The 27032-nt window shown below is 42.0% G+C and overlaps 2 protein-coding genes across 5 annotated transcripts in view; one reads left to right on the top strand and one right to left on the bottom strand.

Annotated features, from left to right (window-relative positions):
• The window catches only part of LOC139056125 (nuclear speckle splicing regulatory protein 1), a 276929-nt gene extending 275827 nt beyond the window's left edge, over positions 1–1102 (top strand). For all 3 annotated transcript variants that reach the window (XM_070534025.1, XM_070534023.1, XM_070534024.1), the window contains exon 6: positions 42–1102. In XM_070534025.1, the coding sequence (XP_070390126.1) occupies positions 42–760 (719 nt within the window). In that variant the 3' untranslated portion in view covers positions 761–1102. The remainder of the gene's footprint in view (positions 1–41) is intronic.
• A 586-nt stretch (positions 1103–1688) lies between these two features.
• Positions 1689–27032, bottom strand: part of LOC139056124 (ankyrin repeat domain-containing protein 27-like) — a 44305-nt gene continuing 18961 nt past the window's right edge. For both annotated transcript variants that reach the window (XM_070534020.1, XM_070534021.1), the window contains exons 9-17: positions 25550–25626; positions 25035–25200; positions 22701–22772; positions 21938–22004; positions 17137–17275; positions 13264–13357; positions 11318–11525; positions 9553–9604; positions 1689–4518 (exon numbers count right to left, since the gene is read on the bottom strand). In XM_070534020.1, coding sequence (XP_070390121.1) covers positions 4464–4518; positions 9553–9604; positions 11318–11525; positions 13264–13357; positions 17137–17275; positions 21938–22004; positions 22701–22772; positions 25035–25200; positions 25550–25626 — 930 coding nt within the window. In that variant the 3' untranslated portion in view covers positions 1689–4463. The remainder of the gene's footprint in view (positions 4519–9552; positions 9605–11317; positions 11526–13263; positions 13358–17136; positions 17276–21937; positions 22005–22700; positions 22773–25034; positions 25201–25549; positions 25627–27032) is intronic.

The following is a 27032-nucleotide window of genomic DNA, read 5'->3' as shown; positions in this document are numbered from 1 at the left end:
TAATGTGAATCAGTTGTATTTTTCTCTCTCTATTTGTGCAGAAATGATGGACGTCACAAAACAGAAAGACCTCAGTGGCTTCTACCGCCATCTACTGAAGCAAGAAGTCGGGGAGGAGAGAATTCCTCAAAACACTGATAAGCCTGTAGATTGGCCAGAGAAAGATGAGAAGCCCAGAACTTCCAAGAGCATCGAAGAGCCTTCTCCAGCTAGTCGCTCTTCACCTGAAAACTGCAAAACATCGTCATCGGCTAGCCAGCGTGACAGGGACAGTGGAGACAGCCAACACAGCACACAGCAAGCCACTAGTGAAAAACACAGCAAAAGCTTGTCCAGGAAAGACAGAAGGGGCTACAGAACAAGGAAGATCAGCGATCCTTCTGAGGATGAGGGCTCTCCACCACATAATGAGCCTTCTGCGAGTGAGAATGTAGACAGAGACATAGATGCCGATAGTGACTTCGAGGTTGACTCGGAAGAATCCTCTGATGAAGATGAAAGCCAGGCCACTTCGCAGAAAGAGAAAGGGAACACTTCGATTCCAAGCAGTAAACGAGCAAAGGAAGACCAGTTAGAAGCCAATGACGAGGGCAAAGAAGACACGACCAAGGAACCTGCCACAAAGGTCATTGAGAAAGACTGGACAGCCCTCTTCCGTAAGAGGACAGTTGGGGACAAGTTCGAAGCAGCACTAGCACGATACTTTGAACGCAAAGCCGAGTTGGATGTCTACAGGGCAGCACATGGTAGTGTCCAGTAGCACAAAGCCAGATTGAATTACGAGATTCGCTGGAGTTGGCTGAAGTGTTGTGTGATGCATTTTCGCAGTGGTGTTAACATGCTGGCAGTTCCTGAAAACTGGTGCCAATCGTATTGCTGCAAGGTTCAGTAAAACAAAAGCGGCAGTGGCTCTCCACGACGAACTCTTTCAGTAGTGGCGACTCTTTAGTTGTTGCTTTTGAAAGCTGCCGTCCTTACGAGTGATTACACCTTCAGTGCTTTGGCAACATTGGCAGCACCACTTGTACAGAAACTAAATGTGTGCACTAACTATATGCTGACATGTTTCAATAACTGTATAAAGTTGCTAGTGCTATCCAAAGTGCATTCAGGTGTGGTGATGGACAGCGTGCGCATTGTGACGAGTCAAAATATGCGTAAACAACAACAAAATATATGCGCAGTATTACTGTAAGATGTTCTGCTATGAACTTAAGAATGTAGGAGAGCATTATGCAACACCCGAATGTAAACCTTAGAAGTTAGTTTTATATGTTAAAATGCTTATTGCAAGCCGTGTTCAAAAACATGCTTCAAGTATGTGTACAACCAGAGTAAAGTGTGCATTAAAAGTAGCATAGAGTGCGACAAATGAAGGGACGCTCGCCCCAAACATGAAGACAAGCAAGCTCCGCTCCCGAAAATCTCTGCCAGGAAAAAGACTTCGATTGCAATGAATTCGAATCTGGCAGTTTTTTTTTTTTTCTTAACGTAAAAGGGACGACTGCTCTAGTTTATACTTTACATGCAGCATTTTAACTTTAAACCCCTCAAAAAGAGATGTCAAATTATTTGCCATCAAAGTAGTGTTTAAGGCTGTACTGTGTCCCAATTCATCCAAAAGCAAACTGGCAAATTTGCTATCAGCCAATACAGAAATGGTATGAAGAAATGACACCACAGTCATATACAGTATAATTTGTTTTATTTTTTACACTGAACAGTACATTTCAGAAAAGTTGCAAACGCTACATGACTGCAGCCATGTCTATAAGATATGTGCGAGTTATTCATCAACATTTCTACATCTGGCACATATTAAACATTAACCAGGGGTATTCAGTTTCGTCTTTCACAATGTCATCACATGTTCTCAAATCATACACGACCCCCTAGGCAAGTTCTTTCTCTTTTTCATTCATTTTTACATGTTAGCATAAGCAAAAAGACACACATTGAGTTAACACAATAACAGCTGTGTGTTATGCAGGAAACTGTTGGGATTTTTTCTTTTGTGTTTACATTTATCAAGACACCCACAATCAATGAGAGAGGCAAAACTGTAATCCGGAAGTGAGGCAACAAATTGCAGATTCAACTAAAGAAAAAGAAAACTAAGAACTGCGAGTTTGGTTTATGAGATAGTAAGTCTTAATTTCAGCTTGGTTTTTGTTACTACTCAGAGTTGTAGCTATACCAGACGGGTCCTTCAAAATGCCTCGAAAGGTCGCTTTGTTTGCTCTTTAGAAGAAGATGATGCTAGTGTCGATGGTACACCTCTAGACCAGTACTGTAGTCCCATGCTCCACTGTTCAAATCTAGTTTTGCTTTAATTCTAACCATATGGAAAACTGCCTGCTTCTTGGCCAATTCCCCCCATAGTTGGTATGCGCCAGTGTTTGGGAAATGAAATGAAACCATTACTTTGCATCCTCTTAAACACTCCCAAGGCTTCCCAGAAGTTTTCCGAAAGCAGTTTGCGAGACACTGGATCGAAACAAGCCACATGAATGCCAACATCTGCAAGCACAAGTCAAGTACTCATTATGAACGAAGTGTCAATGTTACAATCTGTTTCTTGAAATGCTTCAAAAAGTTACATTAGAAAATGAAAACATGTCCCGCAAAGGTTTTTTTTTTTTAAGTAAAACATTCTATTGTTGCAACTGCCCATACCTCCAGATTTTCAAAACGCGCTTTACGATTGGCAACTGCCATGTCAACAATAACAATAACAAAGTTAATGTTCAACTGTGCACATCACATGACAATCAAATTCAGTGTCCAGTTTTTTCACATTTGCATTTCAAGATATAGTACTTTTGTGATGCTAGTATTCAAGTCGCGTAACTAGCATGTATAGGACAGGAAGAAAAATCCTTCAAATACCAAATTTAATAAAAATTAGAAATAATGTCCAGGAAGGTTAGTATACGCTCCACGAGAATCGTGTGTAATTAATCTACTAGCGGTAATGCTATAATTACAATGATGTGAATATTATGTTATTACATTATCATATATTTTTAATTTGCCAACCAAGATGTTTTCACAGACGTTCATAAGTAGTAGTATAAATACAATAAAATTTGAGTCTGAACATACTGTGCATGAGTCACTTAAGCTCGTACACTAGCAAGCCTTCATCATGCTCTCGAAATCACAGCTCTGTAGATGCACTATTGCTTCTTGGGGAGTAACACAATTTTAAAAGTGCATCTCTAAACATCACACAATTATAACAGTAGGCATAATATATAGACATCATTGTAATATATATTCAAGGCAACACGCAACCTTTAAACTGTTGACTCAGCGCCAGTCACTCAAATTCACTCGGAAAATGGTAGTGTCCTACTTCAACCCGTCCAGTTACGATGTTGCCACATAGAAATGCAACTAGTGACATATTAGTTCATGTAATAGCAACAGGAAACAAGACGAGTATATATAGTAGTATGAAATGCAAATCGAGAAGCACCGCTGCATGCTGTCTCGCAAAATGGCATGCGACGTCAGCCTCTCAACATTGATGCACACGCATTTCGCCACTGTGTCAGTGTCGGGAACGACTTTTCATTCACCACATCACCATGTCTAAAGGTATCTAACAGAGCAACCTATTGAAATATAAACCTTCATTTTAATTATATAGTAGCATGCAAAGCAACACGCAATGCAGCTCATCCCTCTGCACAAGTGCTACTAACAACTAAATTTTTCAATACCACAGTGTCTTAATGCATCTAAGAAACAGGTTATCTCATAAGACTGAAAACTCGTTTGATTTTCTAGCCTGCTGAACACTGTTGAGATTTTGCCACAGTCCACATGGTGACACTGCGACTGATATGGTGGAACATATCAACGGTTCAACTTGTTTTCTAAGGAGTGTGCGTCCTCGTAGCAAAAAGAAAAAAAAAAACAGTGCTGAACATTTTTGCCAGCAGTATACTTTGTAAATTCGTGAAATGACAAGGTCAGCAAAGTCTGCAAATCGCAGGTTGGGACAGCAGGTCAACAACACGATTTCACACCACTTCAGGCAACATTCTTGTCACAACGCACGGTGAACAGATACCCATTTCATGCAATGCACACTTGCAGCAGGATGAAACAGAGGCCTCTATTTTCCAACATTCGTCATCATACGTAACCAGTGCCACGTTCACGTGCATGTTGTGAAAATTCGTTACGCTGCATCCATTGCTGAGCATGGCGCAGTAGTCGCTGCAATATATTTACTCTATAAAAACAAATAAGCTGTAGAATTGTTCAGTGTAAAAAGAAAAAAAATCATTTGTACATTTAACTGAGGGGTTGTTTGCACATTGCAGGTAAATGCTGCAGCTCAATATACGTAAATATGCCAAGAAAGCATTGCGACCCAAAAAGTTTGTAAAAAAAATAATAATAAAAAATGTGTAATGCAGAGTTCAGCCAGTGGTGACCTCAAATATATCTTAGAGCTTTCCATAGGTGACGCCAAGCGAGTCCTGAAGTCCCGAAAGAAAGTCCCTGCATAAAGGAAAAAAACTGTCTGTAAAACACTGTGGGCCAGGTCAACCAGTTCTGCTTATTATACAGGCAGAGCTTGTCACTTTTGAAGTTTAGTAAAGGACACTAGAGAGAAAATTAATGAGTTGTATTATTAAACAAAGCTTCTACAAAAGTAAAAAGCCGCTCTCTTTATTCTTCAGTGGAAGCTTGATAGGCCAGAAAAAAAAAAGGCAATGAAAGAATAGTTGCTTCATGGATTCTCATGGTGTCTGTTCAGGCCTATTTAGTTTTTTTATTAGGAAAGATAGATTGCATTGTAATCTGGAAAAACCAAAGAGCGAGTTCTGACAGGCTTGAGAATCTTCAATTCAGAAGGGCCCAAAATAATGAACAATACTTTAAAACACAGTGCTTTGAAAACCATGATGCCGCACTATGTGCTGGGCTTTCGGCACAAAATCTAAAAAGTAGAACAGTTACCTTCATTTACTCTTCTAATAACCCACCTTTCGCCTAAATTATAGAAAATAGAGTTTCGATAGAATAGTGTTCTGTCTAAATTGATTTCTGTCCAATTGATAATTGAACACAGCATAAAGATGCAGAAATGTTTGGTAACTGTCAAGTGGTCAATTATTGGTACACCAATAATTGACTAATTTATAAGGCAGGTAAGTAATAAACAGAGCAGTTGGCGTACTAAGGAGCGCAGAAGCATAGTGGAAAACAAGCAATATGGTAGACTTCTATAAATTTTACTCTGGCTATCTTAATTTTTCAATCAGCTCGATCTTGCATTTATATGGGCTAAATCTTTCATTATTTAGGTCATAAAAATTGGCCCTCAAACAATTCAAACCTGACTGGTCAGTACGCATGCATCCAACCCCAATGGCTGCAGTGCTGCCCATTTTGGTGGCACTGAAGGACGGACAGTGAGTGTGTAGACAGCATCTGACCTCCTACTGAAAATGATTTTCGGCCTGCCTTCGGCACGTTTTTTGAGGCAAAAACGGACATCAAACCGAAACCACGTTTGAGGGATTAACAACACTGTAGCATCACAGACAGCATCGTTGCCACTGTCATCAAAAGATTGGTGCAAAAAAAGTTTTGGCATAACCTAATGATGACAATGTGCCACTTTCAGACTTTAATTATGAAAACTCATTTAAAAGATGAAGTTACTTGTGCGAAATGCTAGCAGCAGCAGAGTTGCATTACAGATCTATGGCACTCAAGATGTGAATGCATCGTGGGACTAAATGGTGTCGTGGTTAGCCCAGGTGTGGACCAATGTTACTAGACTAGCTTCAGTTGTAAAACTCCCCGCCCGCGCGCTTACAGCCGCTGTCGCCACTTCTGTGACAGCAGCCAGAGGGCAACGCTGTTCCATCGGGCTCCATTGTAGACGCCTCGTCACAGCCTTGAGCTCGTGCGGACTGGCAGTTTGCGCGTGTTTCATGCTCGCTGACATTCTCCCTTGTCCGAATTAGTGATACCACGAGAAAGCGGTATCCACCTACAGCAATAAGATTTATTGCGCCAGTTCGTTAATACTGAAAGAAGGGTAAACTGCACGAAATGAAGAAACGCATACAGCGAAGCGCAGAAGCTGCGTTTCTAAATGCCGTGTGTTTCTTCCTGTCGTCTTAACGTTTCGCGCAGTTTAGGCTCACGAGCCTGAATATCTGGCCAAAGTGCGTGATTGTAGGATGATCATACCCACCGAAGCTTCTCACCACGCCAAAGAAGCGCTACAAAAAGAAAGATGAAGTCGGTCTTTGTGCACACAAGCCACAAAAAAAGAAAATGAAAAAAAAGAAGTCGAATTTTTCATTCCGTGAAGATGCCTGATCAACGAAGCTGAAACGTGTGGCCCCTGTGTTTATCACTGGGTTAATCCCGAGGGTTCATTAAATTATTTCTCAGTTATGAGGTTACACACACAATCGGCTGCGACGGAGAGAACGACGTCACTGGCGGTATGCCCGCAGTCCGTTATTGTCGCTTGCGTTCGATGTCTCGAGTTTGCTAGGCGGCGTGGTTAGCAGCCTTCGGCTGCGATTCGCCGCTTGTGATTCTTCAAAATTAAATATTTCCGTTACGTAAGACCATGAGTGGTTCATACTCCCTTAAGCAATGGCTCATACCCCCGTAAACGCAGTCTCCCCATTACGACGACAGAAGTGAAGTGAAATTCTACGCTGGAAAGATGAACGGCCACGCAGCCAGCTGTGGAAGACGACGACGAACGCGGGAGCAGTGGCACGAGCGCGTGCCGTTGCTTTCGCAGAGAGTTCCCGGTCGGCACGAGGAATCGCTCTGTTTCACGCCGAGCGAAGCGTCGCATTGCTGGGAGCACAGAAAAAGTGGTGCGCCGAACTGTCGACATCGTTCCGATAGCGGCCTATGCAGCCAGGTACGCAGCACGTCGGCATCGTCTGCTGATATTCTTAAGAAACTCGGCGAAGGCTGCAGTTGTACGGATGACATGCTTGCTGAAATTCGCTGTCAACAACGAACCACAGAATACACCAACGCTGCACCGCGTGCTTAGTCTGGCCCGCCCGCGTAGCCGGCTAGTGAGCTAGTGAGTAAGTCATAATGAGTAACTGAAGCCGGGCGCGACTGCAGCGCCACGAAGGCACGGGCGGGTGGCGGTTCCGCGCAACGGCGCCGAGTTTTAAAACTGAAGCTAGTCTAGTAACGTTGGTGTGGACCACCATTCCATTTGCAATTGTAGCAGTTGTTCAAGAAATGTGGAATATCAAATGCGATGGCCCTCAAGGAGGGCGAAGTGTCAGGTTTCATAGACAGTGAATAAAAAGCTCTTGGAAATGATGGACATTAAGTATGCACAAGTTTCCATTCTGTGAAAGTAAACTCTGCTAGATTCATCTTATTCGTGATTGACAGAATCACAGACATGCTACATTTTTTGGTTTAAAAAGTTTGGGTGCACATTTGATTTGTGGGCGCATCATAGTTGGGTAAATAATGCCAAATGAAGCAGCAGTGAGTTCGGATGCTTTTTCTGTCTCCTCTTTTAATTCAACCTGCTAGATAATTAGATCAATTCCTTTGGTCCTGTCAAGGTGGAACTGAAGAGCCCCTGCAACGGTTTGGACAAATTTTGTAGACGTCTAGGGTACAGCTAAAGTTACCCATTCGCACCATAATTTGGGTGAAGCACTGCATATTACGAGAGCTACAAACATTTACAGGTTACCCTCCTCCATCATGCGTTTTCTCAACTCGTTCGCCAAGTGATCAGGGCTAAGCTCCGCCTTCCCTGGCTCTGCATCATGATGGCACATTGTGTTGTCTACTTCCGGGTCTCTAGGAGCGAGCGCACGGAGCCTCTCCAACCTCTCCGTCAGATGCTTGCCAGTTGACCCTAAGCGAGAGCTATCGAAGCAGCGTCTGTTGCGAGCATTCTGTCTCAGCGCTGATCGTGTCTTAATGAAAGTGTCTTAATTAATGATCAGAAGGACCTACCCTAATGACTCAGTACGTTCGTGCAAGATTGTCAAAATCGTTTCAGGGTCCCTTTAATGAAAGTCAACTGTATAAGGAAACATAGGAAAATGAATACATTTCAATATAATATAATACAAGCTATTAATGCACCAAGAAAAAGAACACAAAAAGCAGTGTGCCTTTTTGTTTGCAAGAAATCAAAATCAGAAGCTACAGACGTGAGTTAATTGACATAAAACACAAACAGTCAATGAGCATGTCAGTTGTAAAATTCTTGTTTCTAGTTTTGTTGTTGTTTTTTTCTTTTTACCTTAGTTCAGTCTGAGCTTTCTTGATCAAAAAAGAAACAGCAATTTAATAGATAGTCGGCACGAGAATTTTTATGAGATGAGAGTTCCAAGAAAAAGCTGAATTTCCAAGCTTCTTTTTTTAGCTTAGTCAGTGCACTAGTGATACAACTTGTGTCATTCTGTTCTGTATCTTATGGTAGTCATTCGCACTCGTGTGCACCCAGACTTGTTGGCACTCACTTGCGTTCCTGCTAATGCCCACTCATATCCACCAATACACACGCGTGTTCATAGTTACTTCCACTCCCACTCCCCAGCCCCCACTCACATACATCACTCACGTCCACTCGCACTGGCTGACAGTCCCTATCGTTCATACTCGCGTCCGCTCAAACTCACCATCACTGATTTTTCGCTCGCACTCACATTAACCGGCACTCGCTTGGATTCATACTCTCATCCAATCCTTAGTCACTGAGATCAGTATAGCATGACTATGTGTCAGTTTACTCGTGAGAGATTAAGCCAACTTATCTGAGGTCCTAAATCACCATGTGGGCTATGAAGGACTCCGTAGTATGGTGCTCTAGATTAATCCAACCAGCTGTAGTTCTTTAACGTGCTCTTAAATTTAAGTGCAAGAGTGTGCTACAGAGCTACGGTTAAGAGGAGTTCCACAATGGTTTTCAAGTGGCGGGGCCCCAAATTTGCTTTCAAAGGTAATGATCAGTGACTGCAAAATAAGAGTTACCGCATTTATATTTCATTTTAATGGAAAACCACTTACATGCATTTTTTTTAAAACCTTACTAGTAAGCCATAATTTCTGTTTCTCACATTGCGTTATATTTGCTCCATGTTGGAGCTCTGCTAAGAGTTTCTAAGGCTGCGGCAGTGAAAGTCAATGCCGTGGTGCTCTAACACAGCCTGCGCAGGAGGTATCACTAAGAACAGGCATCCACTAAAACACAGCAGCAACTGCTGCTGCGCTTAAGCGAAACCGTTAGCCAGCAAACAAGACCCCTAGTACTTGCAACGAAGTGTGTGAGAACTCGCTTCTACAGTTTCAGTGTCTTTCATGTACTATTTGCTCGGATGGCATACATCTGCGAAGGATTGCTTTTTTTTTTCACATTCCACTATCACCAAAGTGCGCCTGCCGCAGCCAATGATCGAACCTGTAGCTCAGCAGGGGAATGTCACAGCCACTGCGTCAATACAATGGGCTCGTTCCCTTGGTGTGGGCAGTAAGAATGCAGCGTTAGAACGTAGCACATACCCGATGCTGGCCTTGCTATTTTCATCGCCATTCTTGAACAGTTCTTGAAGCTCTACACAGGAATGAGAAAAACAAAGCACACTTCCTTTCATGCACAGCCACACAGGCAGCAAGCGATAGACAAGCTTTCATTTTAGAAAAGCTATAGTTGAATGTGATCTGAGCTTGCTAGAAAGGGCAACAACAGGGTGTGGAGTGGAATGATTTTACACTGTTAAACCCTTTAAAGGTCAATTACATAAATATACGGCGCCACGAACAAGTCCAAAAATGGTCGATGCCATATATTTACGGCGCCGTCTGTACATTTAAAAAGTGCGCCAATTTCCTATATTTTTCTTTTCTGTCATGCGCTGCCACTATGTGGGAATACAGGGAATTTTTTCGGCGCGCCTCCGCTTCTTGGTTTTTGTTGCATGGTTTTTAGAGCTAGTTTGCTCCCGCGCCTCTATATACTACTGCTCGCTCATTGATGCGTGCGTGGTCGGGCGGCGGTTTGGGTTTTCCGCGGGCAGTTTCGGCTTCTTGCGCTTGCAAAACTAATGGCTATCTCGTTACTAATCGCTCAAAGGGCGACCACTTGTTTTTCGCTCGTTTAGTGCTCACAGGGGTGTGCATAGGAAGGATGCCACCGTGCATGCATTTCAGTTGCTTTTTTTTTGGACACTCGCGAAAACTAATTGCCTCTGGTTGGCGATAAGATGAAGATTAGTGGAAGTCGCATGTATTGCTTTCTTGACGGGCACACAACCACACAATTTTCTCGAGTGCGTGCAGCTACGCGGTTCTATTACGCTATGGATGTACATATTAGTGTAAGAGCAGGAACATTTGAGCCTTACGAAATATTCTCATGAGCGCATTTTCAAAGCCTGGAACTATCTGTGGAACAATGCATCAAATTTTTCGTTCTTATTAGTTTATTTCCTTTTTTATTCTTGTTATTCATCAATTAAGAGTACATATATATCAACACAAAACATTTTTTTCTCACTTTACGATCACCCTAGAATAATTGTGGTAAATTTTTTTTCGAAATAAGTTCCTAAGAAAAATTGGAATCTGCAATAAAAAAAATCAACCCTGGGCGGTTGCACATGGCAAAAAAAATTGATCCTCAAAGGGTTAAGAAACCATTCTACAGTAGTTCGATTTCTCTGGGCAGGCAACCAATAACACCACTTTCCAGTTCAGCCCAGTGCAACAGTTATGCGAGTATGCAGAATTGCATCAAAGTTATTTGCCATATTTTTTTAATATTAAGCTGGTTATAACATAGAAAAATAAAGTATTCTCAGGATTAATGCCAGAATCAGCTTTGCTGTGCACAGCTCTGTGAGCACTGAAGACTTTCTACATTCTTTTTTTCTTCCTATGCCAATTTTTGGTTTGTTCCAGAGAAAACATTTCAGTTCCATCTCAGTTCCGAGGCACACAAAAAAAAAACATGTTTGCAGCAGTTCAAACTGGCCCATGCTCATACATTAAACTTAAATGCTTCTGTTTGTATTTTTTAATGTAACACTTTCATGGAGAACATGGCTACCAACAGAGTTATTGCACATTATTAAACAGACAATTTCAACCAAATGGGGCTCTCCAACACGCAACTAAATTTAATTACATAAATATTCTGCATCCCACCCCCATCGGAATGCAGCGGCTGTGTCCGGGAATCGAAGCCAGGACCTTGTGCTCGACTGCAGAATGTCACACAGCCACGACCATGACAGGTAAGCAAAAGGCGAGCACAGTGGACTGTTACCTTCAGTTTCCCTCTGATGGAACTCCGAAGTGGAGGCCTCGATAAGTTTGGCCGCTTGCTCTAGCTGCCTGTCGATGGGACGACTCTTTGGTGCAGTCACCGCAGTCCTTATGACTTCATCTCCACTGCTGCTGCTGCCATCATTTTTCTTTTTCTTCTCAGATATCTGAAGTCTGGCAGTAACTTGCATCAGTTCTGTCGGCGTTATCTAGAGCAAAATGATCAACATTATGTCAATTTCGTGTAGAGGTTAATGTCAATGTGAACGATTACATATATATTCTGATTATCCCCATTCTGTGCACTTTCACTGAGTATGCAATAACTATGCTCAGATACAACAGTGCTTTGATGACAACTGAAAGTGTCCAACTGGCATACCCAACACAGGTGCTCACAAAGCCCAAGTGGATAATTTTTCTTTTCTTTTTTTTCCTCTCACTTCAAGTTGTCACACATTTCAACACTTCTATTATTTTAGGCTTGAGCTTCCTTTACAAATACCCTGGTATACATGCATTTAAAACAAAGCACCTGGTTGTGCCTTCTTGTTCTTATCAATTTTCACTCACTGCAATGTGTCTGTATTCTATGCCGCTAAAAACATGAAACAGACTTACTGCATGAATAAACTGACACACAAAAATGAATTCGAGGGCCATTTTACCAGTGGCACAGCATCATCTAAACAGCACGCCACGCAAGCTGACATTATGCAAAAGCACCGATGAAAGTAGGCACACGCCTGTGCTTAGACATGGTTCTGGTAAACAGAACTTCAAGGAACCAGGGAAATTGGTTCCACTTATCAGGAGTTCCATTTGCTGAGAGACAAAGCTGAATACAAATGCATGAATACAAAACCAACCAACCATGAGGATGGTGTTCCATTTAAGAGGCAGTTCCGTTTAAGCCTGGTGCTAACAGCGCAAAACGTAGACGAGGCATGAGACGAGAAGACGACACCACAGCGCTTGTGGTGTCGTCTTCTCGTCTCCTGCCTCATCTACGTTTTGCGCTGTTAACACCAGGATGGAAAACCAAAAAGCCCAAGCTGCTATGCCGTTTAAGCGATTTCTGCTTACTGAGATTCCAATGTACAAGCGCACTTATACAAAGAGCAGTTAATACAGAGACATCTGTACCTCTGAGCTTCCCTAATAAAATAATGTAAAATTTTGTTATCACGGTATCTGAGGCATTGTGAAAAAACAGAATCAAACAAGTAAATGCTAAATGCAGAAATTCTTTCATTTGGTCACTGAAGGAATGATTTGAACAAACTTTGTTGCATATATACATATAAAAACATTTCTTGACTCCCTGGCTGCTGATGTTTTATCTTGGTCCTCCAATATATACACATATATTTGTTTAATATTCAGGAATATGAAGCATTAACTCTAAAAGCCTATAACGTGCAATGAAAACAGACAAATTACAATATTGTAAGTTGCATCAGCTAAGACAACAAAAGCAGACAAAAGTTATACAAAATTATAAAATATAAACATATATAATTTGTAGACAGAAATCCTGCAAATGTTGCATCAATGAAGCACCTGTCTTGCATAAACTGTATATTGATACATTATATTTGTCAGCTTTGAATGGTCAAGTAACGTGGTTTACAAAACTGATAAATCATTTTCATACAGAGTGAGTTTGTAACCTTAGCACTAGAATTATGTCTATTTCTTTTCTTTCTTTCAATTGACCAAATTTTTCTTGCTCCTTTTTGACAGCCTAAATCAATATTTTGACTTGCACAGATGGCAGAACACAATTTTTTTTGTTAAATGCACAAAATTTTATTTATACAAACCAGTTCAGCAGGTGCCACATGAAAGCATCTGTACCTTTCCCACATATTTAATTAGAGGAATTGGAGTGCGTCTTTAGACAAATTTTCCTCTTTAATATAGCTTGCACAGCAAGTTCCGTACCTCTCGCCTCATGCCTGTCTGTGATGGTTGCAGATGTGAAGTGTCCTGCAACCTTAGAAATTCCTTAGCAGCTTGGAAGGTAACCAGGGTGTACCTGAACAAAATACATGGAAATCAATGACAAAAATAGAACTTAAAACCACAGCCTATTGGAAAGGCACAGACAATGAGGGGTGTTGACACCATAAACCATGCAGTGCGTGAAACGTTTGCAGCAGAACTGAAATGGTTAGCAATCTTAACATGGCATGAACAGGCTGAACAATTCACCTTATAGGCCAACTGCAGTGAAATATTGCATAGCATAAAACATACCTATAGCAGTAGTAGTGTAGCTACAAAGAAAGGTTAGTGCAGTATATTGTGTGCAAAACGAGAATGGGTGCATCAAAAATAGCTCATGAGAATGCAGGTTCGCCATACTGAAACTAAAAAAAAGCAGGATCATTACTGCTTGCCAGAATTGATGTACAACCCAGACTTGGCCTGACCTGAGTTGACCGTGCCTGGTCGCTGCTTCATATGTATACTGTATTTTTGCCCTCAATGCTCTTCGGCACAGGAGGCCTTCAGAAATTTTGCGAGTGTGGCAGTGACCTTTCAGCACCAGTTTTGTGTTAGCGTACGTGAGTGCATGTGTTCACAGTGGGTGGCCACCCCTGGCAAAAAACCACTAGTCGAGCTAAGAGAGTGGTTGCAGAGGCCACGGCTATGAGGGGGACAGTGGTGATCACCCACGAACTGCCCTGCAAATGCTGAACAAAGATGCCGTGGGTGATTTCAAATAGCACTGCCCAAGTTCCACAAAAAGTTTAATACTGGTTGTTAACAATGGACAACAGTTTCCAAGAAAGTGAATCGGCACAGCATCTGCGAGTGGGATTTTGATTACTATTGCATGGGTGCTAAGGGGCTAGCAACCGCACCACCACCTTTCCTACGACGGGAACTCGTAAAGAGTGATCATGAACAGCAGACGGAATGGTAACTTGAATGAGATCATACATTCCCAATTCTCTCCCTTATTTAGCTACCTAACTACCCTTTCCTGAAAATAAATGTAACGAGTTTCTTTCTTGTTATTTAGGCCTGACCTAACCATTCCATCTTCTAAGGCTCGTCTGGGAGAACAAAACAACAAAGTGAGCCAGTGTATCATGACATTGTGAAACATCTATCTCCTGAGTACTGAAACTGAAATTGTGTTGTAGAAACAAGTATTATTGTATTATCATTAAGTAATTATTCTTTTTTGTGCTCCGACGCTTGCCAGTCTTTCTAGGGGTATTTATAGGGTGTGTTTGAACCATCGTATAAATCGCAAAGAAAATGATGAGTCATAAATGTCCTGTCAGTACTCTTTAGCCTTTTAGCCTAAATTATTACGAAAAAATAAACCTTTTTAATTGCACTTAAAGATACTTCTTTGTGAGAACATCCAAAATTGTTTCATACCATTTGCTACCTCAGCACAATATCTGTGGGCTCTTTACGAAATACCAAAATGGGCACCTAGCACAACATAACAATCCACAGATTTGCACATTGCACTGATACGGAATTGGCAGGCTAACCATCGGACATTTTATGGCAGCCTGTAAATGTGCCAGTATTGCAGAGATGATGACTGCAATTTTTGAGTTTGAATGGATGCGGCTTTGTCAGTTTGTTGGAGCCTCTTGGAAACAATGCGTGCAGAGCATTGCTTTCTCAGTCAAACACGCTGACACGCCAACATGTTTTTGTTGGATGACTCCACATCATACCCAAAAAGGCTTGATCTCACTTAGGTCTGTCGTTCGCATTTAGCAGCTCAGATTCAGTATGTAGGAAAATGGTGACAACGGGCTAGAAAGGGATTAAAGGGATAGTGAATAAAAAATTTGTCGCCGAGATTTCTGTGTCCAGTGATAGCTGTCGAACCGAGAGCGACCAAAACAACACTCTTTCTGAGGAGAAGTGAGCGAAAAGTAATTATTTTAATGATTATTTCTCAAATCACAGCACCTACCGGCCTCCTCCGAAAGCTTTGGCAAAACCGGATGTCACGTCACGCTTACCCACCTCGAGGCCCATTGCGAGCGATCGTCCACACTGAGCGCGCGAAGGGGCGAGTTGACATTTGCAGCAACGCGCTTTCTTTGTTCGACCTCCCTATTCGTACCGCTTCCTCGTGTGATCTGTTCGAAAACCTCGTCTTTCATCTCGTGGATTTGTGGTTTGATGTGTGGAGCAGCCGTGTCAACGCCGCAAAATGCCAAGGGTCTGCTGTAAGCATGTGAAAACGGCAGGCAGCGGTAGTCTTTTTCTCGCGTACTTGTTCACGCTGTAGTTTTGCGCACAGGTGCCGTTTGACCATAATTTGTCGTTTGTACGACGTTCTGAGCCAGATGTTTGGCCAATTCTGCCAGAATGAATCGAAATCCGCATCGTCTGAAGCCACGGCTGACGAAAAAAAATTCGCTGACATCAGACTGGTGGCGCCATCTCGTGTGCACCAAGGGAAGGAGTGCTCGGCTGCGATGAAACAACGGGACGCTGAAACCGCTGCGCACGTACTCGTTCACTCCGTGAATAACAAGACGTCCCCTGCTTACAGAGGCGCATTTCAGTCACTGAGTCACTGCACAAGCCTGGCTTCAATCCTCACCCGTTGCTTCATCGCATCTATTCTCAAAACAGCTACTTGCGCGCATCAAGCACCTGCCGCGCGAGAGTCGGCAGCCGACTGTTATGCTCACACCGCCAGCCACACCTGCTCCAATGGTGTAGGTAAAGGGAGGTCTACACGCGTCAATATCTTCAACGATTTCTATGTTTTCTTTTTTTTTGTACAGTGTGTACTCACGGCACCTGTATTGTGCATTGGTGGCTTTCATGTTTTACGCGCTAGCAGCTACCCATCCAAGCGGGCGGAGCAAGCCGCTTTGCACAGAATGCAGAGTAAATTCCTTACGTCGCCTGACATTGCATAGCCTGAGGCATAAGCGTCCTCGCTCTGTTGAAGCCAAACATGGCAAAACGTTTGCGTGAATGAATCACGCTGGGCTCACCGCCACGGATGCAATACTGTCAATGAGGCATGCGCCTCTGGTCTCGCTAACTCATTCGTGACAGGTGCGAGCTTGCGATCCGAGCCGCAGGAACCGCGTTTATATCTGGTTTCCACCTATGATGCCGCTACTGATCTCCCGAGGCGAACGCGTGTACATGGAATGCACAGTGTAAACACCACTTTGCTGGTCCAGACTCTCTCGGCACCGCGGAAGGGGACTGCTGCGGCCGGTCGTCGTCAATTTCGCTTGACGACGCAGACGGATCATAGGCATACGCCTTTATCATTCGTGGTCGTTCAGTAGGCCGCTCATCCAAGTCGGAGTCATAAGTTCCGCTCATGCTATCGCTCTCCCTAGGACTTTGCATTTTGCACTGCGCAGCGCGAGGAAAACAAAACTGCGCAGCCGGCCAGCTCACTCCGCGGCTGCTGAGGGTAGGTGTGACGTCAGATCCGCCGGCTTGTTGTCGGGAGCGATTTGTGAGTGACGCGGTGGCCGCTCATAGAGAGTCAAAAATAAAGCCATCTGCTCAAAAGTAACCCGAATAATGACTATATACTATAGCAATCGTGTCTTAGGAATGCAATTGTGGGGCTTTCTCTATATTCTTTGATTTTTATTCTGTATCCCTTTAACAAACTGTGCTGAAGTGACATTCTATTGCAGCTGGCCTTTAAGCCACCGTGCAAATAAAATTCAGCCAAACACTGTCATTTTGCCTATATATGTTCTCGTCGGAAGACTGAATTAGTCAAAGCATTCAATTTCCACTACCACTGACTCATGATTTCACGGTACATGAAATGACCAAAATTACCCGAGCATGTCTTTCTCTGGGAGGTTCCAGCTGAAGTTTTGGATGTAGTAGAGGTTGCTTTCCAGATAGGACAGTTTGCATCTGACAATCAAACAGGCCAGGATTGGAATCAGATCATCAGATGTCAGGTGCAGTTGCTCTGTATTGAAAAAGAAATCTGTGTTAGCAAAGGCCAGCGTAAGCATAAGGAATCACATTAGACAAGTCAAGCAACCTGCCTTCTAACTCTGCTGTTTTGAGAAACATTAAAAAGCATCTACACATGTCAAACAACTCTCTCAATTCAAACATGGAGTAATTTAAAGAACATACTAGCAGAAGCCAACAGCTCCGCATGACTCAACTGTGACATGTCAGACATACAAAGAGATAGCAAATGGCAGTCTCTAACACAACCTAAACGTCAATTACTCTGACATTGATGTAGGAATAGCACAGAACACATGACTAGTCATGTACATAGTTGATTTCAATTTTGGATGGCCATACACATACACAGCACACCACACATGCTGTGAGCCAGTCCATTTAATCTTGCTTTCTCACCTTAGACAATACTGCTGGATTCTAATACGATCATACTGCCCACTAAACCACAAGCTCTAAAGATACCATAACACAGTTTTTCGTACTATTATTATTACCATCTCGAGAGCTTGTTTAAGAGTGGTACAGAGGTTGCGTTGGACAGCAAGTGCAGTGAGCTAAATCAGGAAACAGTTGACAATGAAACAAGCGTTGCCTCAATAGAGTAATGAGAAGTTTAGCTAGAGCATTAGAAAAGAAAGCAGAAAACCTTATGGTGCTTTTTGCAGTCGAGAGCAAATGAGATGTAATGGCAAGTGATAGCCGATAGAAACCCATGTTTGCTTTGACAAATGCATAACACAAGCACTTCAAAATGTGCTTGCCTCTTTTCCAAAGTGTTGCACCCTAATGTCACACTTTATAGCGACAGTGAAGAGCCAGAAAGTGCTAAAACTGTGAGCTTAAAACTGAACTCTATACTGCGTGAACTTACAGCCAAAAAAAAGCAACACTCAAATCACAATGACAGCAGCAATCAGAGTAGGTTGTCGCATCTGAACTGACGTGTAAAGTCCGTCCACTGTTAATACTACATGCATCACTATACATTTCAGACAATCCCTGGTGCTCACATAGATTCGAGAATGCACAGCTCTCAGATATTTTTAATAATCTCACAGGAGCATCGATTGTCACAACAGTCAGTGCCAAGTTATGGAGTGTACCTGTGAAAGTAGCGAGCACAGGCGCATGCACCCAGAACTTCCTGGTGTACGAGCACCGTCTGCTAGGCTATTCCAATGAATACGGCGTAGCCCCTGCTATTTGTCAGCACATATATTCTTTGCAACCACTTACTATAACCATTTTGAGCACAGGTGGCCATGGGTGCATTTCTGTTTGTGATGGAATTGGATAAGCTGCTGGGGCTACAAGGAACTTGCAGGAATAGCTTAGCACATGATGCTACGACACTAGTATGCTCTGTGCCCACACACCTGCTGTTAACGCTTCTATAACTGTGCTCTGCAACACGGCGCTGCCCGTTGTGCCGGTCTTTACTCCCATGAGATTATTAACCTCTTTGAGAGCTGTACAACAGTATCCTCACCAAGCATGCAATCTGACCATAAAAGCCTTCTTCAATACAATCTGCAACAGCATTAAAGAAACTTCGGATACCTTAGGCATCCAGCAACGAACAATAACTTGATGAAAGTGATAATCCAGTAAAATATTGTCACTGGCAAAAAAGTAAAGCAACATGCACGTGATGATACTACAACATGTAGAGGCACTGAGATTCCCGCTGACAAGTGTTTCACATTTATTATCCATCACGCAAAGAATCTGGAGTCATATTCTGAGCCGATTGCTTTCACCAGGGACCTTCTATACTTTTCCTCTGGTTACAAAACCTCCCGAAAGTTTCGTTTAGGAACAGGAGGTGGCACCAAAGATTCTGGCCTCTCCCACACCTATTCTACAACTAGGGAAAAGATTGACAGAATTGGAGTCATTGCAAGTGTAGATAACGGTACAACATAGTGATAGAGGTTTTAAATACAAAAGTTAAGATCGAGATCACATAGGGAAACGACTTGACAATGATAGATGTATTAAAACCTGCTGAAATTAAGCAGGCTAGGTGATTATTTGTCCTTAACTCATTTCAAAGTGGCGTAATAAACATCATTATCTATTTCAGCATGTTTCCAGGGTGAACGTTCAATGGGAACTTCTGGCAAAATAATCCAGCGTGCAACGTGTTCATTATACACAGTGGTATTGTGTAATTGACATGCCCCTACCCCCTCATAGCATTCCTTCCACAAAATGTTTCAATCAGCTGCTTCTATTTAGACTATTCTCTGGTTTGTTAGATAATCTAGTTAGACTTGGTTAGCAAGTCTAGCCATCATCATTATCATCAGCCTATCTTATGTTCACTGCAGGACAAAGGCCTCTACCTGTGATCTCCAATTATCCCTGTCCTGCACCAACCGATTCCAACTAGTGCCTGCAAATTTCTTAATTTCATCACCACACCTGGTTTTCTGCCATCCTCGACTGCGCTTCCCTTCTCTTGGCACACAGTGTGTAACCCTAATGGCCCACCGGTTATCTAACCTACGGATTCCATGACCTGCCCAGCTCCATTTTCTTTCTCTTAATGTCAATTAGAATATTGGATTGGCTATCTCCGTTTGCACTTCGATTCATTGCACTCTCTTCCTGTATGTTAACATTACACCTAACGTTCTTCATTCCATCGCTCTTTGCTCAGTTTTTAAAGGGACCCTGAAATGATTTTGATAATTTTGTACAAACTTATATTAGTAGGATAGTCATTTTCTTTAGATAGGTTACTTAGTTAAAGTAGTTATAAGCTACATAGTTTGTTTAGTTGGTTAGTTATTTACTTTAGTTAGTAAGGTTAGTTATTAGGCAATTAGTCCAGTTAGTCTTGTCAGCTTATTTTTTTAGTTAGCTTAGTTCAAACTTAGTTGTTAGGTGGGTAATTATTTTTTTGTTATATTTATTTCAGCTAGTCATATTAGTTATAAGTGAGCTTGGTTGTTTGCCACTTAGATAATTAGTTAATTTAGCTAATTAGTCATTTGCTTGCTCAGTTGAATATTTTAGGTTGTCAGTCATTAGTTGCTTAGCTTAGCTATTAGAATTCATTAGCCTTGTTAACTATTAATGTTAGTTATTACTTAGTTCATTTCAGTATTTGGTGACTTTTGTTAGGTATTTTAGTTCATTATTAGGTATGAAATTAGTTTTGTTAATTAATAAGCTTAGTTATTTCATTAGTATACTTAAATAGGTATTAGTTTAGTTAGTGAGTTAAGTTAATCAGTCACCCTTGGAACGACACACAGGCACACGGCAAACGTTACGCATTGTCGCTATCATGAATCGTGCTGTCACCACACAGGGAGAAATATACAGTGCAAAATTTGAAACGCAAGCAACCGAAAACAGCAACACAGGCCTTTAACACGTAATTACATAAAAGAGCAATGTGCAATCACTCTTTAGCCAGATTTCAACGATAGAGTAGTCCCAAGTGCACATTTTGAATTCTGAATTAGGTCAGAGTTACAGATGCAAGCCAACCTTGAGATGAAACGCATTTCAGAAATGGGGTGGCGATTTACATATTGTTCCGACAATGCTCACACGTCAACAACGGCAGTCGGCCCATGCGCAAAAGCAGGCGTAGGCACAGAACAGACGTGGTGTCCAACCGGCATCTCCTGCGATGCCCTTCTACTTGCGCCAGCGTCGTGGTGTGTCCACTGCGTGTGCTAAATGAAAAGCTCCCATCGCGTCACACAAGTGTTTCGTGACCAGAAGAAAAGTATTCAAGGACCCTGGCTTTGCCGACACGTTTGCCTTTGCATTAAGTAGCGTTCAGTATCACATATCACTGGAGCAATAGTATACTACAGCCCACTGGCTTAGCCAATCACCATCCAGTGGAAGTGGTGTCCGCGAAATTATAAACCAGAATGTGGCCCATGGCTGGGGCACACAGGAAGGAAACATGACTTTTTCCATGTCACGCATCACGTCCCAGTGCTTGCAACGTCATACTCTAATCCTCTGCAAAGTATGCACAAAGTGAGGTGCCTCATCACGTCTACCAATCCGTTTCAGTGCGTAGTGTCCCAACACTTGCAACGCTAAGGTCTAGTTTTCTGTGAAGCACACATTAAGTGGGACATCTAAGTGCCTTAGCACATGGGCGTAACGCTGCATAACTACTACTAGTATTCAATCAGTTTAGCAAAAGTGCCGTGGTTCAGCGGTTAGAGCACATGGCGATCAACTGAAAAATGATGCATGTGAATATTGCCCGAAAGTGATGATCCTTTTTCTGTTCTGCATCATTTTTCAATGACAGACCGGCCAACTGACCAAAGGGTAGCATCCTTGAATATCCCATTTGTGGTCTGTACAACAGACGATTAAAATTAACACAAGTATAATTTTAGTTTATTGATGGGACAAGAAACTTTTGTTCGGACTAGAGCATTTCTAGGGATTTTAAGCATAGGAAATATTAATTCAGCAAGATAGAAATGCTTTAGAAGGACAGCATTTCACAAAAAGATAACAGAATAAGTTCAAAAATAAACTAGAATTGATAAGGCCTACTATGAGCTGCCTGGGAAAGAGATAGACAAAGAGATTGAACATTCTTTGTACTTTACCAATTTTTTACAATTCAATGTTACAAAAGACTGCACAAAAGCCTTACCATTAGGATTTTTCAGACGGGCACAGCTGTATGCAGTAGAGTCATAAATTTCCTCTGACAGCATTTTCTGCAACAAATAACAGAGGATTACACACTACAACACCAACAAAACATTAGGAAGTAATTTTACAGTCACTTTTCTGAATTTACCTTGTTCCAGGTTTTGGAACACATGGCATAGCGCTTGATTTTATTAATAACTTTAAACAGAAAACTAAAAGGCAAATTTGCCCCCAGCCATGCATAGTTACTTAATTTTAGGCTACTCTCAATTTCTGTACAGGCAGGGTGGCCTGGAAAGAAAACATAACGACAGAACCATATTTTACTGTTCTCTGTTAGAGTACCTCCCGCAGGAACTCCATTTTTCAAAATGTGATCAAGCAGTCAGATAATATTGAGAACAGTCGTCAACTGCCCAAATGCTTTAGCACTCTCAGATTAATCATTTAGAAGCCAATTTAAAAAAAAATAAGTTCATTGCGTATATCACTGCACAAATTACTCCATATAGAAAGGTCATCCATCTGACTAACACTCATATGGTAAACATAAAGAGATTGCAAGTAAATTGCTTTAATTTTAAAAATTTAATGCCGCTAAAACCATAGTTAAGGGCACTCTGTAGATCTTTCAGGATACACATTTTTCTTTCTAACCTTTGCTCTTGAGCTTGTGTTTTCAAGATACATGTTATATATGTGCATATGTTACCTCTTACAAAACATGTTACAAGAGCATTTAACATGAAAAAACTGATTACCAGAGTGGTCTTTAAACACCAAAGCTTCTCTAAAGGTGTCATCTTCGAGTCCAGTGAGGCAAGTTCCACCACCTGGAAAGATGACCAGAATAGCAGCAAACAATTATACAGACGAGGTTACTAAAAATGAAGAGGTAATTAATGTGGCTGTGCAAATACCAAATAGTAGATTTCGAATCGAATATCAAATTGAATCAAGAAAAATAAGCCAAATATCAAATCAAATAGTGAATATCAGAAAATTTAACACAAGCTTTTAGGCTTCTAAATTTTGTGGAAAAATAACAGTGCTCCACATGCTCAGGAGGCTAAACACATTACTTAATAAATATCTTGCTAGGTTGTTAGGTACCTATAGATAGAGATGTACAGTATGCTCTACTCTTATGAAAGGAAACACCACCCGCCATGGTTGCTCAGTGGCTATGGTGTTGGGCTGCTGAGCACGAGGTCGCGGGATCGAATCCCGGCCACGGCGGCCGCATTTCGATGGGGGCGAAATGCGAAAACACCCATGTACTTAGATTTAGGTGCACGTTAAAGAACCCCAGGTGGTCGAAATTTCCGGAGTCCTCCACTACGGCGTGCCTCATAATCAGAAAGTGGTTTTGGCACGTAAAACCCCATAATTTAATTTTTTTTAAAGGAAACACCAAACTAGTATGACAGCACTGATAACTCAGTTTGTATACAAAGGTCCGGAATATATGTTTTATCGATAGAATGCCTGCCAAGTAGAATCAAATCGTTTTTTTCCTCTAAATCTGAAGAAATACCAATGGGGTTCTCAGTTTAATTGTGGGCCATACTGTGCTTATTGGCAACCGTTTATTGCTTAGAAGGTATTGCTTTCCTGTTTTCTGGAAAACAGGAGGGTTCTTCCATCTTTATGGCAGGTGGTTTCTGTGGGTTATCGTCACCTCCTTAAAGCCAATCCGCACAACAGAAAAATGCGGGAAATGCGCATCATGTCACTTGGCACCACTTCACGCGGTCATCGATGCCGTTGGTAAAGAGTTCACAAATTAGAAGGCCTAGGGCAAGTTCATTCGCCGACCCCCTCTCCCCTCTTCTATTTCATTTGCGTCCATCTGTGGTCTGGATGAATTCATCTGTAGCCCTGGGTCAGCGTGCTGTCACATGATATTTTCCAGCGCGCCATGTAAATCCAAAGCTAGTTTTGTGATCGGCCTCATGAAGATATGAAAAGAGACCATTGTGTGCCTACAAATGGCGTTTGGAACAAGGGACCACCTTACGCTATTTCACAAAGATGATGGCGATGAACATGCAACAGTCAGCCTGTGCATTCGCTTTCGTTGGTGAGGTGGTCTGTCGGTTTTATGAGGGTCCCATTGTGAATAGATCTGAGATGCGGTAACCATAACTTTAGTCGCCAAGACCCGACAACGCAGTTCCAATCAGGCCTAATGGGCTGAACAGTGTAGCCAATAGTGTAGCTGTGACAAAAATTTGCCGCCGGCCATTATGATAACGGGCCACAAATCATCACGGAAAGCCTGTTGCTAATCTGTTGCTGCGGATGACTGATTAGTGATCGGTCACGAGATCACGTGCGCAGTTAGATTGACAGCTGTTGAAGCAGCGCTTGGGTCCATGGTCGAGCAGTCGGTAACTACTGTGAGCACATGTGCCATGTTCGTCTGTGTGCTTGCATTCGGGTAGAAAGCTCGAAACTGCGCAAATCTGCTTGTGTGAACACTGAACTCCCGCATTCGATTTGATCAGCATGCCTTCTGGTGGCTGATTCGCCCGATCTTCACACATGCTTCCGTGCTTTCCACAAGTGCTGGCTTTGTTGTTCTCTCTTTTTGCGTAGCGTTAATCGTTTCAATCGTTCCAGTTGGCCTGGTCAAACCTTTTACCAATAAAGATTGCATGCCGCGGGAACGCTGCGCACGTCAAGGCAATGTCCATGGCCGGGGTCATTCACCGGAGGTACCAATATTTAAAGAATCAAATATTTGAGAAATCAAATATCAGATATTTGATTCACAAATCAAACTATTCGTACGTTTGCTATTCAATTTGAAATTGAATATTCGAGTATTTGTACACACTTAGTAATTCATGATTACAAGCACTATAATCCCAATTCAATTCCTATGAGGTGCCATCGCCTAAGTTTCACTAAGTTTCACAGTCAGCATCAATCAGTTTGGTCCAGCAGCTCCGTCCCCAACAAAGGCAAATCAAATCAAGTTGTGGGGTTTAACTTCCCCAGACCAACAGACGGGATATGCGAGTTAATACGAGATTGCAATGCACTGCGCAGAGGTGCTTCTTACAGTCATAACCGACAGAAAGGCTTACTGAGCGAGGCAGTGGGGAGCAGAAGGATTCTCGAACACCGAGTTGATCGGGGCTCAAGCCGGCCGAGTGAAGCTGCCTAAGCTTCTCGACAAGCACAGCGTCCTCCTGCCGACAGAACTGCTTCACAGCACCGAAAACTTTCTGATGGACTGCTCCCATTATGTAGCTGCAAGCAGAAAAAAAAGGGGGGGAAATGCTATTACATCATGAAAATGCAGAATTTTTGATATGATGCTATTACAGAAAAGGGGTTCAATAGAATTATCAACAGCGGTTGATGGTAACCAGATGTTCACCTATTATCAGACTAAAGTGACACAGAGTATCGGAAAGGTGGCACAGTCAAGTTAATTTTGCCACAAATCACTGGCACTCACAATAAGGACTATTATTAAACGAGGTGAATTTGTCTTACTAACACATATGTGGGGAGCACCTGATGCCTATATTGTATGTGTTCTATTCAGTGGCTCTCAAAATATATTAACGGCGATAAAAATAATATACTACTGTACCTTTCTGCAGCTAGAGATATCCTCTGAAAGGCCCCACCATAACTTGGTATCGGTGGTGTCTGTGACTTCTGGAATGACTGGAAAGGAAAAAGAAGGCAGGTGTAAAAAAAATACAAAAGAAAAATAAAGAGAGAAATGAAAGCTACCTTTGTATGTATATTAGTACGTGCATACAGAACCACCTTCGCACAAACACACGTTATGACAAAGGTCTTTTCGTGCCTCACATGCTTTTTTTAAATGCTTTTTAAATTAGAAGTATGTTTAGAAATTGAAATTTAGCTGTGTGCTGAAACAATCCTAACTTGCTCAACACAGCAACAAGTTTTGCAATTCGGCACTCACTTTATTTTTCTGGAAATTATGGAGACAGGTCAGTTTACATGAAAGCAGCTGCAATTGTGGACCATTTAAAGCCTTGACATTTAAAGAACAGAACAAGTTTTTGATGACAAGTGTGCATGCTAGGGTCATGTTGCACTTGCAAAATTCCTGGACACGACACCGAGGAGGGAGGATGGGGGGTAGATGCACATTTTTTTAATGTGATCGGAATTAATTATATGGACACTTTAAGTGAATTTTTTCCGTCGTCATAGGGCATTGCCATGAGGTTCCGTATATGTTTAGGTATATGTATGCTATATGCCATGCCATGCTATATGGCATGCGGTATATGCAGGCTATATTGCCACACCATTCTATCACTAAAGTTGCTCCTAACAGGTCTTACATCCTTTACAAAATTATTCCTCAGAATTTTGAGAATGGCAGCCCATAAACAAATGTCATGAAACAAAACATTGACAGTGCATGCCGTTTCTCTTAACTCGTCTGAGATTTAAATATTATAAGTGGAAAACAATAACAAAGCTCTAACCTGAAAATGAAATATTAGCGTGACTGTGCACCACCGCCTGGATAAGCCAGGAAAGAGGTTTGAAACATACCCGATATGGAAACGTTGTAGTAATAATTGCTAAGAACAACGTTGGCTTGAATTAACAAACATAAATGAAATTGTCTGACAGCAGGATTCAAACAGAGGACCCCTAGCACAACAGCTCATTTTTACTTATAGCCAGCTTACATTTACTTCATACTGCCACTACAGCTACGAGTCTCACCCTTTGTGTAATATTCTAACATGTTTTTTTCTCTTACATATATACATTTTTTTCTCTTAAATTTTGCTCTGAGCACACATGTTTTGAGGAATACATACACACTTCATTAACAATCTTTTACCTTTAGATGCAGCAGACAAGCAGCAGTAAACTTAGAACAGCAGAGACTAACAATCAACACATTGCTTTTATATCACAGTGACTTTAGCAGCAAATTTGCTGCTGCTGATTTCAGGAACTTTCTCAAAGCAAGTACCCCTCTGACATTTTTTCATCATCAAGAATCTTCCAACGAAAATTTCGGAGACCAATGAGCAAATATTTCTCGCAGACAGAATTTTTTTCTGGAAAACTTG

Source organism: Dermacentor albipictus, chromosome 2 (assembly GCF_038994185.2).
Source record: "Dermacentor albipictus isolate Rhodes 1998 colony chromosome 2, USDA_Dalb.pri_finalv2, whole genome shotgun sequence".
In the NCBI taxonomy this organism is placed as follows: Eukaryota; Metazoa; Arthropoda; class Arachnida; order Ixodida; family Ixodidae; genus Dermacentor; species Dermacentor albipictus.
The sequence above is the reverse complement of the archived record's forward strand: the minus strand, read 5'-3'. Positions and strand labels throughout refer to the sequence as shown.